Source organism: Guyanagaster necrorhizus, assembly GCF_019112545.1.
Source record: "Guyanagaster necrorhizus MCA 3950 unplaced genomic scaffold BT62scaffold_2, whole genome shotgun sequence".
Taxonomy (NCBI): domain Eukaryota; kingdom Fungi; phylum Basidiomycota; class Agaricomycetes; order Agaricales; family Physalacriaceae; genus Guyanagaster; species Guyanagaster necrorhizus.
The window spans coordinates 1,827,844-1,853,583 of NW_025064881.1; the positions used below are offsets into that span (position 1 = coordinate 1,827,844).

Below are 25,740 nucleotides of genomic sequence, written 5' to 3' on the forward strand. Positions count from 1 at the left end.
GCCACGCAAATAATATCAACGCAGCCCTAAGTATTTGATTCACCTTCCGGGGTTAACGTTCAGTAATAACTGCCGCAGTGGCATTTCTCGATAGCTAGTCATGACCTGTTCCCCGATAGGCTCTTGTCTAAGCTAGGATTAGGGATAGAGAGGAGGACCTCTATCTAATGACGGCTCCTTACTGTACCCGAAATCGGATAAATCGATACTTGCCATCCGAGCCCAAACCCTCCCGCTTGTGCTATGGTTACTTCTTTCCTCGACATCGACAGCGTCTAACATGTTGGCGATTGTGCTTAGGGAGTCGCTCAAAGCTGCAGTGCGCCAAGCGTAGATGGCAACAATTGCTCGGAGGCTGTGTGGATAAAGCTCGAGGTTTGTAGGACCTGGTTGTTCGACAGTTTGGTCATTTTTTGATGAACAAGTATTAGGCTGGGCTCTGTCGAGAGCTCGAATCTGTTCATGAATATTCGCGGGGGAATGGGGTAATGGGATTAGGTGTGACATCTTTATCATGAACTCAACATTAGGATGAAGTAGCATTGGTAGATCTTGCAAAATCCCTCCCCGTCAATACACTGTGATGCTTCGAGTTTCAGTCATGAAGTCATTTGCGGGACATCCCCTCGCATTCTTACTTCGGTGCTTATTACCAGCATGTATCAACTGATTGGAACCTACGGTAGGATACAGGCTACCATCCGGTGAGTGTAGCAACGGATCTTATTGCCAGTGTTTGATTTCACCCGGAGAGCACCGTGTAGAGGAAAATTTTCCTGCCGGGTGTACCGTAGCAAGTAGTGAAAATGATACATCCGGGGCTTCTGTAGACAGCTGCTTGTGCGTTTGTGTCTCATTTCTATCTATGTATAATAATGATTCTATGTCCAAAGTCTGAGGGCAGAGGACTCAAAGCCGCGCAGATCCACGACCGTCAGGCTATCCGTACTTAGCTGTTTTAAACTGCTTTTTATCTAGAATTAACGTACTGATGGTTAAAACCAAGACAGTCAACCGCATCCTGATATCCCGCTCTTTGTTTCATCTCGCTACTATTGAGTGCTGTTGACGGACAAAAGAACTTTAATTTCCAGACTTGATTTCCCATTGGTGCCTGTTTTCAGGTGTGTGGTCGGTGCTGGTCGCAGAACAGCGGTCCCTTCATTCCTGTCTCAGGCTAAAGTGGCATTCATAATTAACATTCTCCGTGAGAAGTATTTATGTGTGTAGGCAAACCGAGACCATGTGTTGTACCCGTCCTGATCGCTGGGATGCTTACCGTGATGCGCATTAGCCTGGATCCAAACACTGAATATGTAGTACAGTTAACAATTATTCCGTTGGCTTGTTGTTCATTAGATATAAACTGCTAACGTTGCGTTTTGGCTAGCAAGAGAGCTATTCCCATCCTAGTCAACCCCATTAGAATAATTACCAATGCCATTGCAATAAAAGGTTCTGGCCTTCTTCAGATGTTACTCCTTCGGCGCCATTTCATTAATCTGATGGAATTGTTCCCACGAACATCAGATTCATTTGAGGATACAACCCCCCCCCCCCCTCTGATTCGTTATGAATTTAGTATCTTAGGGGCCTGTTAAACATATTGCTTCAATTGTTACTGATGCCACAGATTTGAGACGTTTTTACCTAGTGGGGCGAACGATATTCTCTGGTTCTGCATCATACAGATTTTAATGAAGGAACGTTCCTAGACGAGGAAATCATTTACAGGATCCAGGACCGCAGAGCAGAGGGGTTTGATCGATCCTTGGACAAAGTGAATGCACTGTAACTTAACTTCATGCAAGTACATGCTCGGAGTCATCCAAATCTTGTTGGAACATCTGAATGGGATAAGGATTGCCTATGGAGCCCGGCCGTCCGACAGGACAGTGCCTTGGATAATAGTCTCACAACTCGAGGTTTCTAAAACATGTGCACAGACCCTACACATTTTTTGGTGTGGATTTACTATCTCCCTGCTTCTCACTATTGCTGCTCGGGCCTACGGACTTATGATCTGATAGAACGTCTACTTGAGTGATCACAGGGTCAGAGCTCTTGGGTTTCGGGTGTGATTGGTTTGCTCTTAAGCGTCAACGTCAATAGATCAATGGCAATAGCTCGTAACTTTCCCGACTTACGCGTCTTTGACTAACGGTTCGAATATATACAACCCAGATACGACCCCTGGAAACATTGTCGTCAGCAGATGAAAGGTTTGCCCTTGTATGGAATCTACAATACCTACGGCTGCCGCACCGAGAGTTAAAACAAAGTTCAAAGATCGAGGCGGCATGTTGAGTATGAAAGCGGTTGATTACGTACAATAGTCACACGAAATTTAAATCGCCGTGTTATTATTGTAGAGATTCTAGAGAAGCGCATACATAGAATAAATATACAGTTAGAAAGTCGTTATTAGTGACGCGTGATAGTCATGCTACACCCAGGCCCTAGAAAATAGGATATAAATGTACATCGGCCAAAGCTAAGCAGAGAAGAGCGTAATCTCACCCGAAGAGCTTGCTTAGCTGCAATTTCCTTAGCAGCAGATTTGGAAGGGCCCACCCCCATCCCTTTAATTTCACCAGACACTAGTTGCCCCCTCGTGAGTGATGTGCGTGTTAAGGAGAGAGGTCCAACCTTTGCAAACAACGGTCCACTCAGCTCTGTCGGAGGGCCCGACGACCGACTCTTGATAACTCAAAACGCTCGTGTCGCCCCTAGCCTGGAAGTCTGAACAAGAACGATGAGCATCAAGGCGGACGTTTCTAGTCGAGATGTCTTGCAATTGTTAAGCTGGGTGACGAATTCTAAGGTACGGACCAGTAGGTCAATTGCTGAACAGAACAGCATAGTCTGACCACTCACTAGGCATCGTATCACTCTGATAGAAAAGGAAAAGGACGGCAGCCTTGCGTTTCAAGTACCTAGGTCTGACCCTTTATACGACAAGACGTAGCCTGTCTCCTAAAGTGGAGGCAAAGCGACCTCTAACCTAAACAGATATCATCAGCCGCCGAAGAACAAAATGAGTTTATCTCCTTCTCCCACGTCCCAGTAGTAAGGAACCGCCAATTTATCTCAAACGCGGATATGTATCAACTCCTCTACATTGGCGCCGGGGACTAAGGAATAGGTTACCAGAGACCCTTGACCGAGGAACGAGAAATCAAACTGACGTTCAGTCATGGTTCGCAGCAGGTCCATTGGAGCTGGTTGCTGACCTTTACTACGGATCATCGGTCCACAGACACGCCAGTCGAATTGGATTGACAGGTAGACCATACGTCAACAATACCGCTGATATTTCCGCAAATAAGGCGCGGGGGTACAGATACTGCGGGCCCGTGTTATACGAGGACAAATGAAGCGCTGCAGGTCGTAAAGGAAGAACACTTGCTCCTATTCTCTGGACCGGATTCACCAAGAGATCGGATTTTGTGGACACAGTTCAGTTCATTATTTTGATTTTGTTTATGGACTGCTATAGCATATTTCAAACCGCTGGCTTGATATTTTAGTGGTTCGAATTGGATGATCCTTGATACCAACAATACGGCATCAAATGCGAACTCGGAAGTACCTAGTCTTTAAGCAGCCAATCAACACCAGCACGAGAGCATAACAGGACGCACCGAACCAGTTCTCAAAATCGACCTGGATTGAACAAATGAACGATCCATCCTGGCTTTGATGTTACTAATGAATGGTCCCTTGCAAGCTGAGCGAAGCTTGGTTTTGGGATTTCAGCCAACTTCTCTACCATCATGACCAACGTCAAGGGGAATCAGCTAGCCTTACCTACAGGAACTTTTTTTAAAAAAACAGGACAGTTGTACCTCTTATCTGGCGCTTCATTGAGTCCGACAGAAAAAGTTCGGTAAGCAAGTGAGAATTGGGGATGTATGACCAGTTTGTTGAAAGTCAACCATCGCTATTGATGTCCTTTAATCAACGCCTCTAAGGTCTGACTGGCGGCAATGTCCCTGGCGACATGTTTCTGAGCCCCTGTACCGATCCCACGGGCCTGTCCATCTACTGTAGAGAAAGTAAAACGAACCCGAGCTGAGCGACGAAGAAGCCTAGACGTACTTTTACATATACACGTCCAAGTTGGTCCATAGAGAGCCCGATGTGGATTCGATCCAGCTCAGTGATGCTAACATCACTTCGCTTTGTAGATCTGTATGTACGGTGTTTGTTAACCAACCGGAACCACGGGAATGCGCATATAGTTGTTGAGCTCGACGCTACCTTAGGTAAAGAAATCAGACAGAGAGAGGCGCCAAGTCGAAGAAACTAGGACATACCGCGGTTACTCGGCATTTGTAACGATGTGTGCAACGGTGCATTATTGGGCAGCGAAGTCTTTTAGACGTAGTGACAGTGCCGTTGCAAGGCCGAGTGGAAGGAAACCGATTGGCGGGGATCTACTCGCTGTGATCATTCACCTGTGTCTTTGGACCAGAAACATGTTTTAAAGTCACCAAGCCAAAGAACGACGAAGATCCGAACTCTTCTAAAGTGAAAGAACACGCTGGACACATGGAAATATATCGATTTCACCAGCATTGAACACACGAGGGTCCGACAGCGGTCGAAGCCTATCGGGGCTGTTCAGTTGGACTACGCGGGAGCCGAGTCCTGCAACAAAATGAGAGAAGAGGAAAAAATTTGTTTACCTTTGGTCAGTCACACCATGAGGCAACATGGGGGACGAGCGAAGCACTTGAAGTATCACAGTCCAGAAAGAAGGAAGACGGTACAAAGTGAAGCCTGTCCCAACTTGAAATACGTGTCCAAAAGAAGTTTCACTTGGGGTCGGATAAATAATGTGAGCGTAGCATAAGCGAGGTAATTCAAGTAAACTGGTTACCTCGGGGTCAAATTTTCCAGGAGTAAACGTAGATAGACGAGGTCCTCGACCGTTGCATACATTTATCCTGTGAATATCACGACCCAAGTTTTTGTCGTCAACCCTCGTCGAGTGCCGGCCCTTCCTGACGGTTATTGATCTGCTAATAGCCGGAATAAAACAAAGAGAAATCTATCATCGACTATGTAGTCCACACCCGACGATATGGGACCTCTGGCTTGATCCCTGTTGGCTGCTTCTACGAGCCTCGAACACTAACCGGCATACTCCGAAAGGAACCAAAGTAGCTGTGGGCTTCGTATATTGCGAGCTTCCACCGTATTACAGATTGAAGGTCAAGAATCCAAAAGAATACGGGTTCTGACAAAGAAGTTCACTCAAGAGGTGCATCGCTACCTTGCGAGGGGCTACAGTAATCGAACGACGGATCGCATACAGGAAGGGAACCAAGTATTCATGATCCGTCGTGATACTGATGCGAAATCAATCAGTCCTCATGATGCATCATGCCCAACGCTGTGCATTTGACCAAGTTACAAGCAGCATCGAGACTGGGGTTAACTTTAGAACATCAGGAAGAGCTTGCAGAGCGAAACTTGCCGTTGGAAGCCCACCACGCCTCCAGTGCCGGATCGAATATTAGAAATCCCTCCCTGTTCGTCGGTCAGATTTTGGGATAAGCCCTAGGCCACATGTTATTCCCTGAGAGTCCAGATCACCACGACGGGAAACGGCATTCTTCTCCAGCTAACCGCTTGAATAAAAAGGTAGCTGTCAGACGGTTAAAAATTGATATCGAACAATTTAGGGGAATATGTGCGGCGCTGACCAGTAACGTATTAGAAGGAGAGGACAGGAACGAATGAATTGAAACTCCGCCTGACGGAGCCTGTATTTTCCTGGTGCTCACTCAGATCATTCCATCAACTGTGTCTCCCGTAAGGACGCTGCCCTCAACCCTTTCTTCAACTTTTATCTTTCTGGTCGCTGTCCTCGGCGACACAGTCGTTGCAGGTACTGCCCCTTGTCATCTATCGACGTCGATTCCCTTGACTGCCTACACCCCTCTTTCTCACCTATTCTCGGCCCCTCGCCTGTCTTTTCAGGCGATTTTTCTCGTATCAAGTGTGAGTGACGGTGTAGCGGTCTCTCTTATATTTCCTCTTAGTCTGCAGACATTGAAGACTCTGCTTTTTCATCCAGCGCCGACTTAACTCATTCGTGCCAAGTCTGACTTTGCTTCTGACGTTTCCAATTATCAAACCATGTCTCAAAATCAGGGTGACATTCAAGAGAGGATTGCTGCTGCTCGTAGGGAGGCGGAGAGCTTGAAGGAAAAGATTCGTGCAAAGAAAGAATCATCAGCAGATACCAGCTGTGAGTTGCTACCCCTTTTCCCTCGGCCGCTATCAGTGACCCTAATTCAATTTCAGTGCGTGCTATGGCCGCAGAAGTTGATGCACTTCCCCGAATTGTGATGCGTCCGCGTCGCGCACTGAGAGGTCACCTTGCTAAGATATATGCTATGCATTGGGCGACGGACCGGAGACATCTCGTTTCTGCCTCACAAGACGGAAAGCTGATTGTCTGGGATGCTTACACGACGAACAAAGTACATGCTATCCCTCTGCGGTCAAGCTGGGTGATGACCTGCGCATATGCCCCATCTGGAAACTACGTCGCTTGTGGCGGTCTTGACAACATTTGCTCCATTTATAACCTCAACAGCAAAGAAGGTGGTACCAGCGTCAAGGGCGCTCGCGAGCTTAGCGCTCACTCCGGATATCTCAGCTGCTGCAGATTTATCAATGACCGACAGATTGTTACCAGTTCGGGTGACATGACTTGCATGCTGTGGGACATTGAGGCGGGTGTCAGGGTGGTCGAGTTCAGTGATCACACAGGTGATGTCATGAGGTCTGTCTTGTCGTTTCTGCGAGCTTTGGGGATTGCTAACAGGTTGCTTTATTATAAGCTTGTCCCTGGGTCCGAATCAGAACGTATTCGTTTCCGGTGCTTGTGACGCCACAGCCAAACTATGGGATATTCGGAGTGGCCGTGCGACTCAGACATTCACTGGTCATGAATCAGACATCAATGCCGTTCAGTCTGTATCGTTTTAACTCTGGCACCATCATTCTTACCAATGCCTTTCTTCTAGATTTTTCCCCAACGGTGACGCGTTTGCCACCGGCTCCGATGACGCCTCTTGCCGCTTGTTTGACATTCGTGCTGACCGGGAACTCAACACTTTCACACACGATAACATTCTATGTGGTATCACCTCTGTTGCTTTTTCAATCTCAGGACGTATCCTATTTGGAGGTTACGACGATTGGACATGCAACGTCTGGGATACTCTGAAGGGAGAACGTGTTGGCGTGCTAACAGGGCACGAGAATCGGGTCAGCTGTTTAGGTGTCAGCACTGATGGCATGGCACTTTGCACTGGTAGCTGGGACAGTACGCTCAGGGTAAGTAGCTTGTCATATTAGTGTCTACTGTGGTTGACATTGGTTCCAGGTCTGGGCGTAATGTACTGTATATATTTCCTTCTCCCGGATACCCCATGCCGCTCGTGGGCCTTGTGTCTCTACGCGAAAGGTTTCATTGCGTCTCTGATGTGTTTTTCATGCACGGTATCTGATCCTTCATATGTTCATCCTATACCCTTAACCGCGCTCCATCGGAATGGACGCCTCGAGTCATTCGTTAGATGCTTTGCTGCCCTGCAATTTTCACAGCCACAGTCTGACCCTTCTCACTCGTGGTTTACATATATCTCCCTGCTATCCAGTTTGCCTCAGTTTCAAGTTTTTCTCTTTTCCTGCCTTTCCTACTTTTAGGTCTTATATATTGTCGAATTCATAAATTTCTCTTCTCGTACATGGAATTTGGAATAAATGCACATGCTTGTGTTCAAAACAGTGGAGGATCGGCACGTTTGACGATACAGCACGTTTAACGATAGAGTGCTTGCCTATCCAGAGATCAAGAGTCTGCCTAGCTTGACCACACAATTGCTTCCGTTCAAATGCCGGTTCATACCAATTTGGCTGACATCCACCCAGTCTTCAGCTCTCTCCCTGCTCCCCCACACTACTGACTCACCACTATCATTTTTTAAATCAACTGTCAACACCATGTCGGAAGACGACCGAGCTGCCAAGGCAGCAAGAGCCAAAGCCATGGTATGTATCCGGCACCTTGACTATATTGAGTAGGCGTCAACTACTCTCATAGCTCAAGAAACGACAGCAAAAGAAAGCCCACGGTCCATCCATTACCCCAGAGGTCGCCTCTCCTTCCAGCCCGCCATCTTCAAGGCCATTTTCTCCTGCTCTTCCAGAGCCTGCACCAGTTGAGGACGAGCAAAAGGTCGTGGCTGACCTGTAGGCGATTTCCAGCTTCATTTCAATGTATGATTGTCAATTTGGTTTTACCCATGCTAGCTTCGCGACAAGGGAATCAAATGACACGTCATGGATATCTTCGTTGCCTCGTGCTGCGCCTCCAACAGTTTCAAGCATACCATCCAATCTCATTTCCTCACCACCACTGAAGCCTAGTAGTCATTCACATGCTGCGACAATCTCGAACGTAGATGGCGGTGTTCTCAAGGCGCGCACAGATGCACTTGAATTGGAAAATACTTCATTAAGTAATAGGATACAAGAACTGCAGGTGTCCCAGGATAGTGCGTGGTAGTCTGTTATTAACGACGCGTTTCGACTCATGTCTCTCCAGGACTTCGGGAAACTGAGGTGTTATTGGGTGAAGAGCGGAAACGTTCGCAACAGTTGTCCGAAGACTTGCATCAACTGCAGGCCGAAAGAGAGACACTTTTACGAAATGAACAACAGACGATATCCTTACTGGTCTCCGAGAAGGCTTCTCTGGCTTCGGAGCTGGAACGCTTAGAGGGTCTCGAGTCTGGTATGGAATCCTTAATTGGATAGTGATTATTTACTGACGTCGCTTAGAGGCGCAGTCAACGAAAAGTCAGCTTGAGAAAGAACGAAATCAATCCTCCATCCTCCGAAGTCGTCTTGAGAGACTTGAATCGGATCTCCATGAATCCTCTCATCAAAACGAGCAGTTACGGGTCAAGGACAAGGAACTGACTGAGAAAAATCGGGAACAGGTATGTTGTTAATTATATTACAATGAATTTGTTGATTAAAGCCTGCTCGTCATACAGGAACGGGAGCTGCAACTATGCAATGCTGCTTCTAGTAATCTCCAAAAGGAAGTTGACGAGTACAAGCGCCGATTGCGTGAACTGGAAGAACAGATACAAAGCGATGATCGCGTCGAAAAGTTGGAGATCACCCTGAAGAATACTCAAGATCGCAATGATGAACTTGAATTCCAGCTTTCAAAGCTCAAACAGGTCCTTGATGCATTACTCTATTATATTTGGCCATGGGAACTAACGAAACTACGTTAGGCACACGCCACGCTAAAGGACGATCGCGACCGGACTGATGCCGAATTGAAACAGCATCGTGATAGCGCAGAGGCGTGGAAGTCAAAGCACTCCACATTGGAAGCCGAACACGAAACTATTCAAAACCTCCTGGCGTCTAACGAATCGGAAAAAACAGCCCTGAACGACCAGAATATCATGCTACGCTCTGAAATAGACTCTACCCAAAAGGACATTACCCTTCTACAGGAGAAACTGACTCAGGCGGCCGTGGAGCTCGCATCTAGCAACCGTCAATTACAGGCCGCCCAGATTGAGCTGAAAAATGCCAAACGTCGTGCAGAGGAGGCCGAACGAATACAGATCGACCTTCAGTCGGAAGGCACGAACCTTATGCAGTCGCTCGCTGAAATGCGGCCCAAGGTAGTCGAGCTTACAGGGGCGAAGCTGGAGTTGAGTGATAAAGTGGATAGTCTGGAGGGAGCTTTGCGAAGTCGTAATGCTACTATCGCACAACTCGAGGCCACTCTTGATGACCATCGGGACCATAGAGAGCAGGCCGAGCTGAAGTGGAGCGAAATTTTGGCTCGTCATGAAAAAGATCGCCTATTAGAGCAGGACGCGTCTACCAAGATACAAAAAGCCTTCACAGAGATGCAGGATGAGCTGGAGAGCTCGTTGGCCAGTATACGGGCCCTTGAAGCGGACCGTACCAGCTATCACCACGATACCGCGCGCCAGCTGCAGGAGATCGAACGTTTGAATCAATCGACTGTCGCGCAAGCGCAAGAACTCGTCGCTTTACGGCAAGAGATTGCGGAGGGTAACAATATCCGGGTTCGTAACCAATTCAGTTCTGCGGCAGCTTCATCTCAATTGCTTTACTATAGGAAGACGAAGAAGAGTTCATATCACAGGCCCAGAGTGAAATCGAGGGCCTTCGACAGGCAATCGAGACTAAAGACAAGGAGATTGAGAGTCTCCTCGCGGCCGCAAATCCCTCGTCAGGTTCCGAGGGCCCGCACTCGCTTGACGACGAGATATTGGGTGCAATTAAGCAGCAGCATTCCCTAGAACTCTCTGCTTCGCAATCGAAGATCCGGTCACTGGAGACTGCGCTTTTCGAAGCAGATGCTCGTTCTCACGCAATGCAGAAGCAGATTAGTGCTTTGGAAGATCAGCTGAGCCTTCGTCCGCGATCTTTCTCTCCGATTCCTTCGAGGCCGTCGAGTCGCGGGTCGGCTATCGACTTGCACCGAGCGTCTTTCAACTCGCATAGAAGTACGCTGCCGCCATCCCTCTCCCGGGCAGCGGTGAGCCGTACAGCGGTTTTGGACCAGGGCTTATCCCCCGAGACGAGACATAAACGCAAAGTCAGTTTGAGCATGCTCAAAGCACGAATCGAGAGTGAGAGCGCGGTCGGGCTCTTTCACCCCGCTTCTCGTAATCTGTCACCAGTCCCATCGGAATCCAGCCATGGACCAGACTCTCAACCCTCATCACCCCCACTCAATCATCCACATCATCATCCCACACCCAGACCTCAGTTCCTTGATGATTCGCATGTTTTCTGGTGTCACTCGTGCCACGGGGATTTGGTTATACTCTGAGTCTCGATTACGCAGGAAGCCACTTGTACGAATACGGAGTGATTTAGCGAGAGATACTACAGCCCTGGGCTCTATAATACAATTGAGAGAGATGACAGAGATGAAAGATAAAATGGAATGTCATGAGACACCGTCCGTATGGAGGATGCATAAGATCATAAGTAGTGTCAAAAGATACCATCACGTTTCGTCTTGATTTCCCGCAGTTTTTGTAGCAAGTCCTATGAGAAAAGGAAAGACAGTGTTTCATTTCAGCACGGTTCACAGCTAGACAAATAAAAGATTGCGTACCTCTGCTTCTTCAGGGTTGATTGTACCTCTCTTCCTTTCGTGCTCCAAACCATTCTCGATACTGTCCAACACATCTCTGATGAGATCACGGTAATCCACGCCGAAAAAGTTTGTGAGCTTCGCAGCTCTGCGGCGGCGGAGCTGGAAATCTGTTACTTCTGGTTTGGGCGAAGCGATGGCGGATATGCTATACTCTGATGCGAGTGAGGATATCGAAGTGCGAGCAGGGAGTGAGCGACGACGCTCTGATTTGATGGAGGCGATGGATGGGCGACGGTCCCTGGCGAGCATAAACTCTTTCAAGGGGGGAGAAGGCGACTCATTGCTGTTGAGGTACTCATGCAGTTCTGCAAGAGATTCTCTGTCATCCTAAACGTAGGGTGAGGGTCACATCACGAGAAAGGGGGTACAAGGACATACTCTATCAATAATATCGACCAAGGAGTTAAGTGAGTGTTGGTAATGGGTATATACAAGCGAACCGCTTCTCCCACGAGGCTTGATCTGACCTGAGGTGCCTTCATTGACATCGAACTGGTCGTTGCGTTTCGATAGAAGATGTTTCTGAGATTCGGGAGAACCGGGCCGATCATCCTTCCTAGATTTGTTCTTGTATGGAGACTGGTTCATGTTCTTGGGGGACGAAGGAGGAGACACCATGGGAGTAGAGCCTGGCACGGCAGAACGAGACTTCTGTGGAGCACTTAGGCCTGCGAGCGATGCAGAGGGAGAGGCGCCGTGTCGGGTGTGATACAGCGTTTGCGGCGGTGCAACACCGAACATCTGCAGTAGGTAAGAATTGTGAGCTCTAACAACATTGGGAAGGAGAGGCGGACCTTCTCCATTTTCTGTGCACGACGCACGTTAATCGCCTTCTCTTTGTCGTTGAGGTCCTCTTTGACCCTGTCATGATCGTCCGACCAGTGAGGGAAAGCGGCAACTGAGCTACTCCTACGCCTCCTCAACCAAGCCTTGGGAGTAGCATCGTCGTTGGAATCCATTTGGGTGAGAGGAGGTGGTGGTAACGAGAGGAAAGGGTCCTCTATACCAAGAACAAGGTTGGTGGGGATGCGAGAGCCTAAAAAGCGATGGAGCTTCGCCAGCTTCTCTCTCTTACGTCTTCTGAGCTCTTCAGTCTGCTCCTCCGGTGATAAGTGCTCAAATTGAAACAGGTAGCGAGTTGAGGGCGATGGAGACCGGTGCCTTCCGTCCTTCCTCGGAGGGCTATTTGAGATGATGGCCGAAACACCATCATCAGGCAACCCTTCCTCAGATAGGTCGATGAAAGATGTAGTGTCTTCTCCATTAGGGTCATCACCACCAGCATCCCCGTGGAGTACAGAGAGATCAGTTGATGGTTCTCCTTCCTGAGATCCAACCTCGATGATATATTCTGGCCTCGAATAGCAGCTGGACCTATCGTCGCTTCCGGTATCATGGAGGAAGGAAAACTCATCCGGCGTGAGAGGTGTGGAATGGCGCCGGCCAGAAGCTGTCAGGTATTGGGTGCCTTCGGGAGGGGGCCAGACAGGAAGGGGTCCAGGGCCGCGACGGACGTCGGAGGGCAAGGCAAGAGGATTTGAAACAGAGGCGGTACCACGAAGGTGGCGGCCTCTATGTGTGGCGTCCAAAGGCAAGTCTAAGAAACTGACCCATGAATCCTGCTGGGGCATCACGCCCGCTCCAGGCGTCTGCCCAAACACCTGTGCAAGTTTCCGTGACTTGCGAATAAGTTCAGCCCGCTCTTCTGCTTTGAGATAGTTGGTCGTTGGTGGCAGATCATTATCGCTTCCAGTACATGGAGAAGGGCGTCGTCGCAACGCCAGACTGGGCACAGAACGATTGCCAAAATGCGGCTTGGGCGTAGTGGGGATAGGGGGTTTGGGCGACCGCGCCCGTGATCCGTCCTCGCCGCCGTGCACTGTGAGAAAATCATGGGCATCAACAGTCGGCACCCTTTCAGTCGACGGTGAGGGTTCGTCGGCCATCGTCCTCGCTTTCGGTATTGGTAAGAAGTCGATAAAGGAGGTTCGATCACTTCCTATGCGGTCGTCAGCAGGCGAATAAATGTTGGAATGCGACATCATGGAGGAGCCGTTGTACACTGTGCTTGATATGCTAATTCGTGCGTCTTCGCAGGTGGATGTTGGTCGGATGGATGAGGATTCTGTCGCCGTCGAGTTCGACGACGATGACGACGACGTCGACCCCCTTCGGGCGTGGGAAAGAAAGGGTCGCGGTCTGACGACATCAGGGTCTAACTCTGGCAGCCGCGGGGCATCTTGCCGTCGAATATCCAACACTGGAAGCTCCAACGCCTTGGAATTGTGCCCCATATTTTCTGGATCTGCCTTCTCAGTTACCGTCTTATCTGCACGAATTTTTAGCACGCACCTGTAGTCTTCAGCTTCTGGTCTCTGCCTGTTACCAACTTCTTTCCTCTGCTTCCTCGCCCTCGCCAAGTAACCGTCGGCTCACCGAATGACCTGGATTGCGATGCAACCGCTCTCTGCGAACCTGCATACCGTTGGTCTTTAAGCCTTTCACCATCAACTTGAAACCGGAAAACAGAATCAAAAAATTTGCCTGGATTGAACACATCTGATGAAGTCTGCGATGATCTTGACTGATGCTGTGGCCGTTGCTGGGAATTTTCACTCCTCCCTACCGCCATCAATACCTTGCTATCACCTCCTGCTGATGCAGATTCATTACCCTTCCCTCTGCTCGGTCCCCCTCCGAGCCGGCTTGTGTGGAACCGCTTTCTCTCCATGTCGATCTTGAAAGTCTCAGAAAGAAGAGGTGAAAGTAGCTCGTGTTCTTCTCGTATCTCTGGCAACAAATCGACCCCTCGTGCCAGATTCAGAACCCGAGAAGTGTGTTTATCCAGGAGGCCGTGTGAAGTCGCCTTAGATGGTGAGGCGCCACCCGGTCGGAGGATCGTGATCACACTATCGTTCTGTCCTTGGTAGTTCATATCAGCTGTTGACTGGGGAGGACCCTTAGGTGTCACGGCCCTACTCGTCGAGGCCTGGCGCGTCTTACGGACTCGCGGCGGCGGTGACAACTGGTATATTCTTCCTTCCTCGTCGCGAGCTGTTGGAACGGTTAACTCCATAATAGGTCTGTGTCTTCGCCATATCGCTTCGGGCTTGGATAGTGGAGTTCGGATATCTAAAGCCCCTGACATATATGTCCTGAAGAGGAGGGATGGAAGTAGGTGGCGGAGATGTATAAAGCTATGGCGTACTTATTCTTTCCGTTCAAGCTGTAGAGGGCCTAGGTCATGCAACAGCTTTGTCCCATTCGGTATGCATCCAATCAAGGTTTTTTTTTCTCTCTTGGTGCTTTACAGCAAGCTATATGGTGTAGGACAATAATAAACTTCACAATTGAAAGATAAGCCAACGCGCGCCGGCAAACTCGTCAAGGTAACGACCTCGCTGCTAGGTCGAGGCTCTTGCATGACTTCACACTTGTTTCATCTCGACAATAGATCGATGACGACCGATCTACCTCTTTCTGGCTGTGCTTTCGGTCCAAAGTTCTCAGCACTGGACGACCTTACAGCCTGGTATTTCAGGGACTTGGATAGAATACGGAGTGATGGTGGACGACGGGACGGCGAGGGATGGCGGCATTCCACACTTGTCGGGAGCCTAAAAGACGAGTACGGGGATCCGCGCGCAATGATGGATGATCGGCACGCATCATATGTACATCAACCGTATCGGTACATTCGTCACTGACGGGCTGACGCCTTTGAATAGTGGGCCTAGTGAACCAGTAACATTTAGACCTGTCCTTCGTTAGAAATACAACCGATTGTTAGTGTACATATTATACACATAGAAATCTCCAAAGTAAAGATAAATATCACGAAAAGAAGTACTGCTACAAAATCAAAACAAATGCCATCGGATTCGATGCTTCTGGCCGGTATGCATCGTAGCGGCTCAGGAAGGAAATCTATTTTACGGCGAAACAGCCTAAGGAAGATCCAGTCTTTGAATTTGAATGAGAATATTTTGTCAATCCATTCCATTATTTCAAGGAAAAACCCCACAATGTGGAAACTGAGCTTGTTGGATTTTAAATATCATAACGACCGACCAAGTATGCGTATGCGTAATATACAAATGTGTGCCAAAATAATTAACAGTAGGAGTAAAATCCGATACGTTTATTATCAAAAATTCACGTCGTCATGAAGAAGCAACTTCAATCCGTGGTAATGGTAACGTTTCAGTAGCGTTTGGATCTGGGTTGGGCGGAGAGATGGGCGGAGTCTGGTCAGATATCGAAGGGCGTCCAGTCCGTTTCTCCTCCTTGTCTACTATAGACTTGAGGCTATCTGATGCGGACTGTGCTGAAGGATCAGAGGCCACTCTAGTATGCTGTACTGGCGGTCGCGTAACGGAGGGTCGGGGGGGTAGAGCAGGAGGAGGGGGTCGAGGGATAGACACATTATTTAGAGGAGGCTCAAGGGACTCGACGCTTTGATTTCCTTCCGGATGAGCTATCACAACCGTGTTGTCCGTGGAACCAGACAGAACTGGGCTCTTCCACAGCCGAAGAACCGGATTCTTCTTAGTCTCGGGCGGCGGTGATACTGGTGGGACCACATATCCCATGGACATCACATTTCCCTTGTGACTAGCATGTATCCCAGGGATAGACATCGTTTTTGCCTGGGGCTGGACGTGTATTGGATTTTCAGGAGCATCGTCGATCGGCAGAATGCTATCAGATATATCGGACTCATGATTTCTTCGAAGAGAAGATTGGGCGAGTGGAAGCATTGAAGATGAAACCGTCCGGGTACGAGACAGGGCATCTGGTATAGAAGACAGTTGCGTCGACCTGGAGTCTTCGCCGCCCCTCAGTCGCTCCGCTACAGCCGCCCGGACCTCCGCATAGCTCGTCCTAGCTTTATGTGAAAAGCTACTGGTACTTGCGACTCTTTCCTGAGAGTCAACAGGTCCGTGGTCCGGCATTTCGTCACTGCTCCCTGTAGTACCCATAGATTCTTTACGTAGACCGCCCCAATTGATGCTCCACTTCCTCATAGCTTCTTTTGCTGAATTGCTGAGGGCTTGTTTATCTCCTGCCTTGGACTTTAATGTAGACAGGAATGAAGAAGTACTGGGGGATGCGGGAGATGTTCGAGTGAGTTCGGGAGAAGGAGGGGGTTGGTCCCCCTGCGACCGTGAAGCCTGAGAAGATTGAAAGGACACGGGTGGTCTGTTTCCTTGATCATCCGAGATAGACGAAGTCCGCGAGGATGACCGACGACTCGGACCATCGTTTACTGACAGATGGCTCTGTGAGGTTTTCTGGCTGCTAGTACCATCATCGGAGCCATCTTCTGTGTGATCTGGTTCACCAGGTGGTGAATGAGACCTCGTTGAGGTTATGTTTCCAACATCTACCGAACGACCACGGGTCTCATCGCCATCCTTCGAAGTTGGGTTTTCGTACTCATTGGACGGCAGCTTCTCGTCGTTCCGGACAGTCGAAAACCACGTTCGCCGTCGATTTAATTGAGAAGATTCGTCAGTAAAACCTGGTTCCGTTGATGAGGTTGTTATATGCGAGGGCTCAGGCGACGATGTTGTCCGTTCCTGAAGGGACGTCGTCTTTTGAATCAATGGTGGCGGTTCGGTTTCTGTGGATGCCTCAACTACGTCGATTTCTGTGCCTGTATCTTTCGAGGATTGATCGGGGACACGCTGGGCGTCTGGCCAAATGCCGCCTCGATGTTGATGTGATAGGCTTTCAAAGAACGCGATGTCATCCATGTTGGGAAGCACGACACTTTCTTGGATCTGCGAAATCATCAATCACTGTCTACGGTTGATAGATTGATATGACACTCACGATCTCCTTGAGTCTTGACTCAATGGTGCTGAGAATCATGCTCCATGTAATCTGACGGTCACTGACAATGGGCTCGACCTCCAAAACCATCCGGGGCATCTGCGTGAAGGCGTACCATATACGATTGCTTGGTGGACGCTTCACTTTAACCAGCAGATTTCCCTCTATCTCCTTCAAGACGACCGCCAGTACGAGTTTGACATTATAGGACTTGAATGTGCCTAAGTTGATATTCGCGGTGGCTTCAACGGTGAGGCGTACTTCGCCCTTGTATAGTAGATGAATCTCCAAAGAAGCATCACCCTCTTTGGTGAGTTCTTTGAGCATAGGTTTACTGAATGTAGGCGCAGTGTTTCCCACAGACACCTGTGTGACCACAATATCGGCGAGAAATGTGGGCCTTTTGATCTTTGACAACTTCTTCATAAGCCGCCCGATGATGAAAGCCTCAAGAAGGTGCGTCTTGTAAAAGCTGTAGAATATGCGACCGATCAGAGCATTCAGCCAACGCATGGGAATCACATCGGGCTGTTCATCGAGAGTTGTAACGAGAAGGTTCATGTCAGATGGAAGGAATATGGCTTGAAGTGGAGAAAGATGATGTGTCTGTGCCGGATGGTCCGATGCGTGAACTAGCGACAGATACCAGTCTTCCATCTCGACGTTGGACCGGACGAAAATGAACCAAGGCGTATTTGAATCGACCGCTTCCTCCTTTGCAGTGACAGTCTTCAGCTTTTCTGGGTCTGTCATGGTCTCCGCCGCCTTTGTGCTCGTCTCTGTGTCTTTCGATTTCTTTCCTACATCGTTTCCATCCAACTTCATTGCTTTCGTCACGCTCGGCATGATACTATCTGCTTCAGAGTCCTTGGGCTGGAGGCAAATAGCATTCCGTTTCGCGAACAGCTCACCATCCAAAAGGCCTTCTGGATAGATAGTGACGTCGTGGGCACCCAGTTGAATCACCGCTTCACATTCTGTCATGCCCTCGTCCTCGTACAGATAAAGGATCTTCCCCTTCAAGACAACATACCACATGTCCTTAGGTCGGGAGCGCTTCGGGTCCTTGGATCTGGCATCCAAGAATGACCGGACAAGTGTCACGTATCCCCCGTCAAAGGCGGACTGTTCAAACGTCCTACGCATCGTCAACCAGCCCTTCCGAGTCTTGGGCAAGTCATTGATGTCGCCTATTGCTGTAGCTGTCATTTCGGGAGCCTCCTCCTCGTCCTGTAATCTCCCCTCCATGACGCTCTTGCGTTTCTGGGAAACATCTAAATCGCCTACAGGAACCGAGGTGTAGATGGTGAAAAGTACAAGAGATGCAAGGAGCAACGGAATGAATGTCAATCCTCCAAGAATGTAAGCATACAGGATACCCTTGAGGGACATTTCCTGAGTGACGTAGTGGGGATGAGAGGGTGACCGCAGCCAGAAGAACGCGCGTCGAAGGAGCCTGAAGAAATTCCTTTTACGAAACAGCAGCGGATAGGTGATGGTGATGGTAGAAGAAGCAAACGCAGCAAGTACGTGCTAAATTCACTGTGATGTAATTCACCCACGTGTCAGACGTGTCTCCTTAAGGAGCAGCTGATTGGTTGCCACACCTAGCCCAGAACTGGATACTTTGGCTCCGCACGGCGAGAACACAGCAAATTTTTGCGGTAGGACAACTACTTATTACATCTTCCTAGTAATACGCAGGAACCCTCGGATAACGTGTGACAGAACCTATCATGCTTTAGTGACCACATGAATGGTGCGAAACACACTGGGGATTACAGCACATCCGGCATCGCGACGCCCTCCGTTTAATGTTCGACGACGGACGCGAAAAGATCCCTCTCCTAGTCTGCTCGTCCAAGTCAGGAAGAATCGCTTGCCAATGCCCGTCTCGCCATATCCAATCTTTTATTGTCTTTACAGGAGGAGATCGCGCACGCATTGGAGGAAAGACACTGTTGACTGTGGTGTGCGTGGGAACCGTGAGGCGTTGGTTGTAGGCGCTGTCTTGTATCGGGACACGGCACAAAGTCTCGGGAGGTTGTGAAGGACATGTGGTTAGGACGATTTGGGGAACTTGAAAGTTATGTGGCGAAGGCTGATACATGTCAAAGCGGGAGCCAAGAGGAATATCTAGCGGGTTGACTCACCCAATGGGACCGTCGCCACTGGTTCCGAGACGTGGATGCATCATTAGAAAAGTCGCAGCAAATGTCTGGTGCTAGGTTCATGGGACACGGAGAATCCGAATCAGAAGCCTTGAAATGCTACCGTCAGTTTCAAAAGAAGCCATAAAATGCGAGTCACTCGCACTTGGAAATCAGCATCATCATCGTTATCCAGAGCCGTCTCGAAATCAAGGAAGAGCTTTTCCATTTGCTCAACGTCGTGGCCAAGCATGGTTCGAAGGCTACAGCACGCAGGATGTACAGACTCCCCATAAAGTGCTGCTACGCGTCCCCACACATCCGGAACATGCAAAGCCAGGTCCTGTAGTAGAACCTCGAGGTTTATGACCTGGAAAAACCGTTATCACTGCAGTCACCCCAAGGAGTGAATGCAATAACCCACCAGGCGCTGATCTTCATCGTCACGGTCCCCTGTCAGCCGGGAAGACAGTTCTAGCACTTGTTTTGCGCTGATGGAGAGATGAGCTAGCATTCTGTTCCCTTGAAATGAAAGGGGAATAGTCTGAGTGGGGGTTGGGAACAAAGACGTGCACTTGGGTGAAAGTACAGAAAACACGGGCACTCGTGATCATTTTCCGGCTATAGATCACAACCGGACCGAGCCGAAGGCTATTTCAAAATTCAGCTGTACCCCGCAATCATTTCATCAGCGGGGGACTTGGCGTTAGCTCGTCAACCACAACTTCAGACTGTTGACATCCATCACAAAGCTTTATGTTCCCTGCCAATGAAAATCCAAACATATGGTACAGCATTTGACGTACGCGTCCCTGATAATTGAGTATAGCAATCCTCTCATCTTTCCTCCTTGCCTTCTCCACTAGAAGGAAATTTCAGCTACTATGAGTGCTTCAGGAGGTACGAAGACATTCGTGAAGCTCTTCACATTATGTTTTCTGACTCTTGAGGCACAGATGATCATATGAAATCGCCTCGCTATGAAGATCCATCAGCAAAACTCTAGTATTCGTATCTAATAGAGGCGGAGAAGCACGATCGCGCATTAGCGCATAATTGGAAGGGAGACATGGATGCAATCCTGATCTTTGTGAGCCGATTCATCGGTTTACTGACTCACCATTAATCAAATCACAAGCTGGTCTTTTTTTCTGCTAGCATGACTACCTTCATCATAGAAAGCTACAGATCCTTGTTACCCAATACAGATGATAAGGCATATTCTTACTCATTCGCATTTCCGATCAGCAGGTCTCCGTGTCCAACCGGTCACACATTACCAGTGGACCAGACCTTCTCAATGCGAAATTCACGCCAGCGACATCTGCCCTGGTGTGTAATACTTTGTAGTTTCCTAGCCTTGGGTTCAGTCTCATCTGTGCCTTATCGGCGACGCTGGTCCAACAATGGACTAGAAATTACATCCAGGCGACGGAGAACCGTTCCACACCACAAAGACGCGCGAGAATATCCGCATTTCTGTATAAAGGACTAAGCAGATTCAGGATGGCCGCTCTAGTCGAAATAATACCATTATTACTCCACATTTCTCTCTTACTCTTCTTGGCCGGATCATTCGCGTATCTGTTATCCGTGAATTATGCTTTGGCATTGCTATTACCACCCTCTGTGGCGTGCTATATGCTCTATTACCTTCCTTCCAGTATTCCATTATGACTGTCCTTACCACACCCCCCCTTTTCCCTTCTATCCTGGTGAGTTCTTTGCAGTCTCCGACTGCTTCGACGCCGAGATTCCCTCGGTGTTTTACAGCCAATAGCTTGGGGAATGTCGGAAGCCCGAGAGACCGCTGCCGTAGAGATATCACAGGACCGCAATGACCGTGATTTCAACGCAATGTGTTGGGCTGTTGAACTATTACCCGTCGACAGCGAGCTGGAACCTTTCATCGAGGTTATACCCAACGTCGTTGCCTGTTCCGACCTGAGCGCCAAACTGCTGCTATACAGGTTGCTTAAACATGATGCGGTGACGATACGACTAGGATATCGCATTCAACGCCTCCTCGTGACCTGTACTCAAGGCGAGCTCACCCCCGCAACAATGCAGAAGCGGGCTATAACGTGCCTTAGTGCGATATGGTCCTTGACAACAATGTCACTCCCTGCATCAGACGTAACAACTTCTACTGTATATCGTTCACGCGAAACACTCCGGTTTGACGAGCAAACGTTGAAATATATTAGCCTTGTGCATGACGGCATACCAAACGTGTCAGATTATTCCGGTCAGTGTAAACAGTAGAATATACCCCAGAATGCTCATGATCACTCTCAGTGTCCGTCTCACCGTTGTGTCAAGGAGCTTACTCGATATGTACGTAGATCAGATTCTCAAGCTAGAGACGAAAATAGGCGGGTTCATCGTGACCAGAAAGTGGTGTCATCGTGAAGTTGGTCGTGACACAGACAAGGCCCACCATCATTCCGATCTTGTGCTCAAGAGATTGCATCAACAGCTTGGCGAACTAGAAGAACACCTTTCGTACTCCCACGGGAAATTTGCTCTGCCCTACGTGACAATGGAGACTGTTCGTCGACATTTGGAGGAGCTCGTTGACGCCGCCGCGTCCACAGCCGACGTTGGAATCGCAGAGTGTCTTGTAGAACTGGGTTCGAAGTCTATCCACAGATTTTGGCATGCTCTCAATCAAGCGGGATTCTCCTTGACGACTGAATTCGTCGCATACCTACTAAAGAATCCATCTCTTCCATACGGGGCTTCGAACACCCTCCAGCGGCTCTTTCTGTCAATCGATTCTGACATCCCGCTTTCGTTAGAGTCGCAGACTCTTTTTGTTGAACAGCTTGACGACACCCTTGAACCCCACCTGCAGCCGACAGGATCACGACTTCCCGAAAGTATAACAAACATTCTGCAAGGAATCGTCCCGGCCATCACGGACGCATCCTGTAAACTGAAGGCTATGAGGACTCTGCATCTCTATAGAAAACGTTTCCCATCGAACGATGCCGCGTTCAAGGCGTTGGCCCTTCTCCAAGAAGACCTTCCACATCCAGCGTATTCATCTTCCCCTCCCTTGGATTTATTTGATTCACATGTGTATGCAAACACCAAGTTGGACAAGACGGTTGCTCGGACAAGATCATCGGGTGAGCTCAGAGATACCGCAGATTTCGATACTGTTTTCCGAGGACCTTCAATAACACGGTAAGGTGCTATCACGAATTGACCATAACTTGGGCTGACACGAAATATCCAGCCTGCCGCTTCTCAAAATTAAAGCAATGACCCGTGCAATGAATATTCTAGTTCTGATTCATTTCTCGGCGTTGCTGCACTAGTGGTGTCAATACTATTGCCGTTCATTCCCGTGCACCATAAACCTTCTCTAACTACACGCGCCATGGTTTTACTAACCCTTTATACTTATTGTTCGAGGGATAATGATTGCTAGCCGTGCCCACGCTGTCATTTTGGATCCACAACGACACATCCCTATCTTTTCACACACCGTTCCTCCTAAAGCCTTCGGGGCTATGCATTTACCCACCCTTATCTGCCACAGTAGATTCGATATTACAGGTGTCTTGCAATCTGTTTGTTGAGACACACAACGCAGCGGCGATCTTCATCTAGCTCCACCTTCGCCGCTGGCTGCGGAACCTCTAATTCCCTAGCTACCTCTCTGTCACGGCCACGCTTGAGCCTTGTAACGCTTCCTCTTCCTATCCCATTGTGCTCTCGTAATGTTCAGACTTCCGCACGTGCTCCATCTCTGCTATGCTGCTTTCTGGTTATACTATGTATACTTACTGTACACATGTCGTCTGGGATTCTCACTGGGGTATGCCTCTTTCTGGACACTTGGTATTAGTACATCATCACCTTAACGTATTTATAAGCGTTCATGCATACAAATCATGACGTCCGTTCAGCAATGCGTTTTGTAAAAAAGTCTAATGCCAGCCTGGATTCGCTGTCTGGCAGATATCGAAGAAGATTGCTGGCCCTGTTAACGTAGTCATGGACGAGCTCCCATGTCCTCTCGATACCACAAGACCTGCGTACGAGGTCATATGCCTTGGGCTACGATCAGTCGGAGGTACGGAAGTTCAGACCGCATTATAGCTCACCACTGCGACGTCTTCTGGTTCACTGAATCCGCGTTCGATCAGGGGTCCTAAAGCAGGATGGTCCTCCCATGCAAACAAGATGGGGCTTGTTGCAATTCTGGGTTGCGTGCTGGCCGACGCATAAGATTCATGTTTCCTGGCGTCGTCGACCAACTATCCAACCCAAACATATTTAGTAACGAACGATTGGTAGACAGATATCTTTACCTGGAGTGCAACACCAACATTCCGTCCGAACGCGTATGCTACCTCTTTCCAAATCTGATTCCTGCATCCGCCCAGTATCACGGCAGACCGTGCACCCTTAGCCAATAAGCTCCCAGTCTTCAGATACGTCGTTTTGAAGTAGGTATGCCATGCATCTTGGGGTGTGAGAGGGGATGATGCGTACTCGGTCTTGAGTTCTATCACCCGGCCCTCCACGAGGTTCGAGATGACACTTGCGACGAGCTCAACAACCTCGCTGTCGCCTAGCCGGGAGAGAGCAGCACTGGCGCGTCCGAGTAAGAAGTCGCCGCCAAGAATAGAAAGTTTGTTGCCGAATAGCGAATAGGGTGGAGAGGGTGACGAGGTGGTCGTCAGAGATACTTCATCGTGCAGCATTGAAGCGACTTGAATCATCTCGACTATTTGTGCGACGCGTATTTGTGTTGGTAGGAGGTGCTGGCGAGTGGAAGGAGGGTCCGACGAAAAAGGTGAAGGGGCTTGAGGAGAATGTGGAAACGGTGCTGGCGTTTGTAGAGGAAATATAGAGTCGAATGATTCGGCATGGTCAGGCATGCTGGGATTCCAGTAATGCAGGACGTCTCCACGCGTTAACGGCAGCTCGAACTCCTCCGTCCTTCCCAACCCAGCCTCCCTTTTTGCATTGCATTCCATCGCCTCCCAGCCCGACCCCAGTCTATTTGTCGCGCGTGCAAAGAGCAGAATAATGAGTGAACGTACGAGTTTTGTCGGATCGAGAAAGTAGCATTGGGCCAGGTCTTTAAGACCTGGATGAGCCGAACCAAGGAGAGTCAAGAGGTTTCCACGTAGCTGGGAAAGCTCAGAAGCGAGGATAACATATGGATCCGGTGGCCTGGAGAGTATTATTGGTGGAGGATGTATCTGGGATCGTTCTACTGGGGTATGCTCGATTTTTTGGGCCAAGACGCTGCGTCTCGGGCAAAAAGTCGTAAAATTGGGGAATGAGTGCGAAATTTTTCTACGGACAGGCCATCGTCGCATGTTCTATTTGTATCTTTGGTCCGGGGCCAAAGATCGAGTCGAAAATAAAAATTCTTGGTGAGAGGGTAGAGGGAACGATGGTAGGGGCGCGAAGGTAGTGAGGTATGTTCGTCATCAATAAAACCGATCCAACCCGGTCTACATTTGCAGGGTTCTGCTGAAGGCAAAACAAGGTGAGATTACATGGTACAAGGTATATATAATATATCTACTTTCATGCATCTATACTAATATACATATCATATCTGTCGACCCAATTATTCGTGAACGTAAACGCTGTCCCAAAGTTCGTGAGATGTTTTCCCACCCAAATGCTGTACAGAATCACACACCATCGCTGTCTAACTTCGGACAGGCGCAGAGGAAGCTATTATTGCCGTAGCCTGCGGCGTCGGGGGCTTTCGTACGACAAGAAATTCACGATACTTGCTCAACGACCTTGCAAGATGACCGGCGATAAGCTTTCCCTGCGAAACGAATGATTACAACCATAGAGTAACCCCACATACTCTACTACGCACCTTGGCCTGCAATTCTGTCCATTCCATGGATTCATCAGAATTAAGAGCGATCAGCATCAATGGCAACGGATCCTCCGCCGTCGATCCAGGTTTCCTCTCTACGTCCTCCACAGGCACAACGACGATACGACCCAGCTTGGTTGGACCACTTCAGCGTGCTGGCAAACAGATCCCAGGGATATATACCTCGCTATCAACCATCCCGTATCCCTGCTCACGCGTTTCTTGCCATACTTCACCACTGAGACCAACGATTATTCGGACTTCGTCCTTGGGGCGTATGGGCTCTGAGACGAAGGTGACTAGTTGGCCGGCGGGTGTGAAGAGCACGGCTGTGTGTAGGGCGGGTAGAGAGAGAATCTGAGAGAGAAGGTTCGTTAGGTTGGAGAGAACGAGCATGGATGTGGAGAGGCTTATTTTTTTGGTCGGAGCTCAAGGGACGGGATTCGGATGGTTATTCCGACGCTGATCGGGCGGCTATTTCTTAATCAAACTGAGGGCGTTTAATTACTTTTTACCATCCACGATGCGCTTTACTTGGATTCAGTTCGGTTCAATGATACGGATCACACCTGTTCACTAACTCTACTGCATGGGGACACGGACCCGGAGTGGGGGATGCCCATGTA

At 49.0% G+C, this 25,740-nt stretch overlaps 11 protein-coding genes across 11 annotated transcripts; 4 read left to right on the forward strand and 7 right to left on the reverse strand.

Annotated features, from left to right (window-relative positions):
- Window positions 1–1,855: 1,855 nt before the first annotated feature.
- On the reverse strand, window positions 1,856–2,302 carry BT62DRAFT_1071310 (uncharacterized protein; the record flags this gene model as incomplete). The annotated part of the gene is made up of 3 exons (XM_043178739.1): window positions 1,856–2,091; window positions 2,148–2,193; window positions 2,251–2,302. The coding sequence occupies 3 exons, from the start codon at window positions 2,300–2,302 to the stop codon at window positions 1,950–1,952; spliced, it is 240 nt and encodes a 79-aa protein (XP_043045636.1). The 3' UTR covers window positions 1,856–1,949.
- Window positions 2,303–2,539: 237 nt separating this feature from the next.
- On the reverse strand, window positions 2,540–2,987 carry BT62DRAFT_284495 (uncharacterized protein). Its single transcript, XM_043180361.1, has 3 exons — window positions 2,878–2,987; window positions 2,796–2,819; window positions 2,540–2,742 (listed from the first exon to the last, which is right to left on the reverse strand). The coding sequence occupies exons 1-3, from the start codon at window positions 2,882–2,884 to the stop codon at window positions 2,591–2,593; spliced, it is 183 nt and encodes a 60-aa protein (XP_043045637.1). The 5' UTR covers window positions 2,885–2,987; the 3' UTR covers window positions 2,540–2,590.
- Window positions 2,988–3,943: 956 nt separating this feature from the next.
- BT62DRAFT_999898 (uncharacterized protein) lies at window positions 3,944–4,947 on the reverse strand (the record flags this gene model as incomplete). The annotated part of the gene is made up of 7 exons (XM_043190853.1): window positions 3,944–4,036; window positions 4,102–4,263; window positions 4,320–4,439; window positions 4,497–4,528; window positions 4,591–4,653; window positions 4,708–4,823; window positions 4,886–4,947. The coding sequence occupies 7 exons, from the start codon at window positions 4,945–4,947 to the stop codon at window positions 3,944–3,946; spliced, it is 648 nt and encodes a 215-aa protein (XP_043045638.1).
- Window positions 4,948–5,882: 935 nt separating this feature from the next.
- BT62DRAFT_960159 (guanine nucleotide binding protein beta subunit 2) lies at window positions 5,883–7,806 on the forward strand. Its single transcript, XM_043188537.1, has 6 exons — window positions 5,883–6,012; window positions 6,089–6,262; window positions 6,319–6,802; window positions 6,861–6,992; window positions 7,047–7,359; window positions 7,409–7,806. The coding sequence occupies exons 2-6, from the start codon at window positions 6,151–6,153 to the stop codon at window positions 7,418–7,420; spliced, it is 1,053 nt and encodes a 350-aa protein (XP_043045639.1). The 5' UTR covers window positions 5,883–6,012; window positions 6,089–6,150; the 3' UTR covers window positions 7,421–7,806.
- Window positions 7,807–7,845: 39 nt separating this feature from the next.
- On the forward strand, window positions 7,846–11,126 carry BT62DRAFT_926359 (uncharacterized protein). The gene is made up of 8 exons (XM_043185018.1): window positions 7,846–8,076; window positions 8,129–8,277; window positions 8,338–8,582; window positions 8,633–8,821; window positions 8,869–9,029; window positions 9,087–9,278; window positions 9,336–10,151; window positions 10,205–11,126. The coding sequence occupies exons 1-8, from the start codon at window positions 8,029–8,031 to the stop codon at window positions 10,922–10,924; spliced, it is 2,520 nt and encodes an 839-aa protein (XP_043045640.1). The 5' UTR covers window positions 7,846–8,028; the 3' UTR covers window positions 10,925–11,126.
- Window positions 11,092–14,405, reverse strand: BT62DRAFT_999901 (uncharacterized protein; the record flags this gene model as incomplete). The annotated part of the gene is made up of 5 exons (XM_043190854.1): window positions 11,092–11,145; window positions 11,216–11,584; window positions 11,636–11,998; window positions 12,052–13,586; window positions 13,610–14,405. 5 exons carry the CDS (start codon window positions 14,403–14,405, stop codon window positions 11,092–11,094), a joined length of 3,117 nt encoding a protein of 1,038 aa, XP_043045641.1.
- An 870-nt stretch (window positions 14,406–15,275) lies between these two features.
- On the reverse strand, window positions 15,276–18,685 carry BT62DRAFT_941230 (uncharacterized protein). The gene is made up of 2 exons (XM_043187783.1): window positions 17,096–18,685; window positions 15,276–17,043 (listed from the first exon to the last, which is right to left on the reverse strand). Exons 1-2 carry the CDS (start codon window positions 18,485–18,487, stop codon window positions 15,421–15,423), a joined length of 3,015 nt encoding a protein of 1,004 aa, XP_043045642.1. The 5' UTR covers window positions 18,488–18,685; the 3' UTR covers window positions 15,276–15,420.
- BT62DRAFT_285037 (uncharacterized protein) lies at window positions 18,637–20,172 on the reverse strand. Its single transcript, XM_043180362.1, has 5 exons — window positions 19,670–20,172; window positions 19,412–19,615; window positions 19,249–19,365; window positions 18,878–19,196; window positions 18,637–18,826 (listed from the first exon to the last, which is right to left on the reverse strand). Exons 1-5 carry the CDS (start codon window positions 19,757–19,759, stop codon window positions 18,786–18,788), a joined length of 771 nt encoding a protein of 256 aa, XP_043045643.1. The 5' UTR covers window positions 19,760–20,172; the 3' UTR covers window positions 18,637–18,785.
- Window positions 19,945–20,960, forward strand: BT62DRAFT_1071317 (uncharacterized protein). Its single transcript, XM_043178740.1, has 4 exons — window positions 19,945–20,047; window positions 20,112–20,145; window positions 20,202–20,335; window positions 20,384–20,960. The coding sequence occupies exons 3-4, from the start codon at window positions 20,315–20,317 to the stop codon at window positions 20,738–20,740; spliced, it is 378 nt and encodes a 125-aa protein (XP_043045644.1). The 5' UTR covers window positions 19,945–20,047; window positions 20,112–20,145; window positions 20,202–20,314; the 3' UTR covers window positions 20,741–20,960.
- On the forward strand, window positions 20,919–22,571 carry BT62DRAFT_999904 (uncharacterized protein; the record flags this gene model as incomplete). Its single annotated transcript, XM_043190855.1, has 5 exons — window positions 20,919–20,960; window positions 21,019–21,493; window positions 21,544–21,582; window positions 21,621–22,437; window positions 22,490–22,571. The coding sequence occupies 5 exons, from the start codon at window positions 20,919–20,921 to the stop codon at window positions 22,569–22,571; spliced, it is 1,455 nt and encodes a 484-aa protein (XP_043045645.1).
- A 577-nt stretch (window positions 22,572–23,148) lies between these two features.
- BT62DRAFT_999905 (terpenoid synthase) lies at window positions 23,149–25,510 on the reverse strand (the record flags this gene model as incomplete). Its single annotated transcript, XM_043190856.1, has 8 exons — window positions 23,149–23,316; window positions 23,364–23,516; window positions 23,571–24,516; window positions 24,572–24,747; window positions 24,844–24,866; window positions 24,937–25,057; window positions 25,112–25,246; window positions 25,298–25,510. 8 exons carry the CDS (start codon window positions 25,508–25,510, stop codon window positions 23,149–23,151), a joined length of 1,935 nt encoding a protein of 644 aa, XP_043045646.1.
- Window positions 25,511–25,740: the final 230 nt, after the last annotated feature.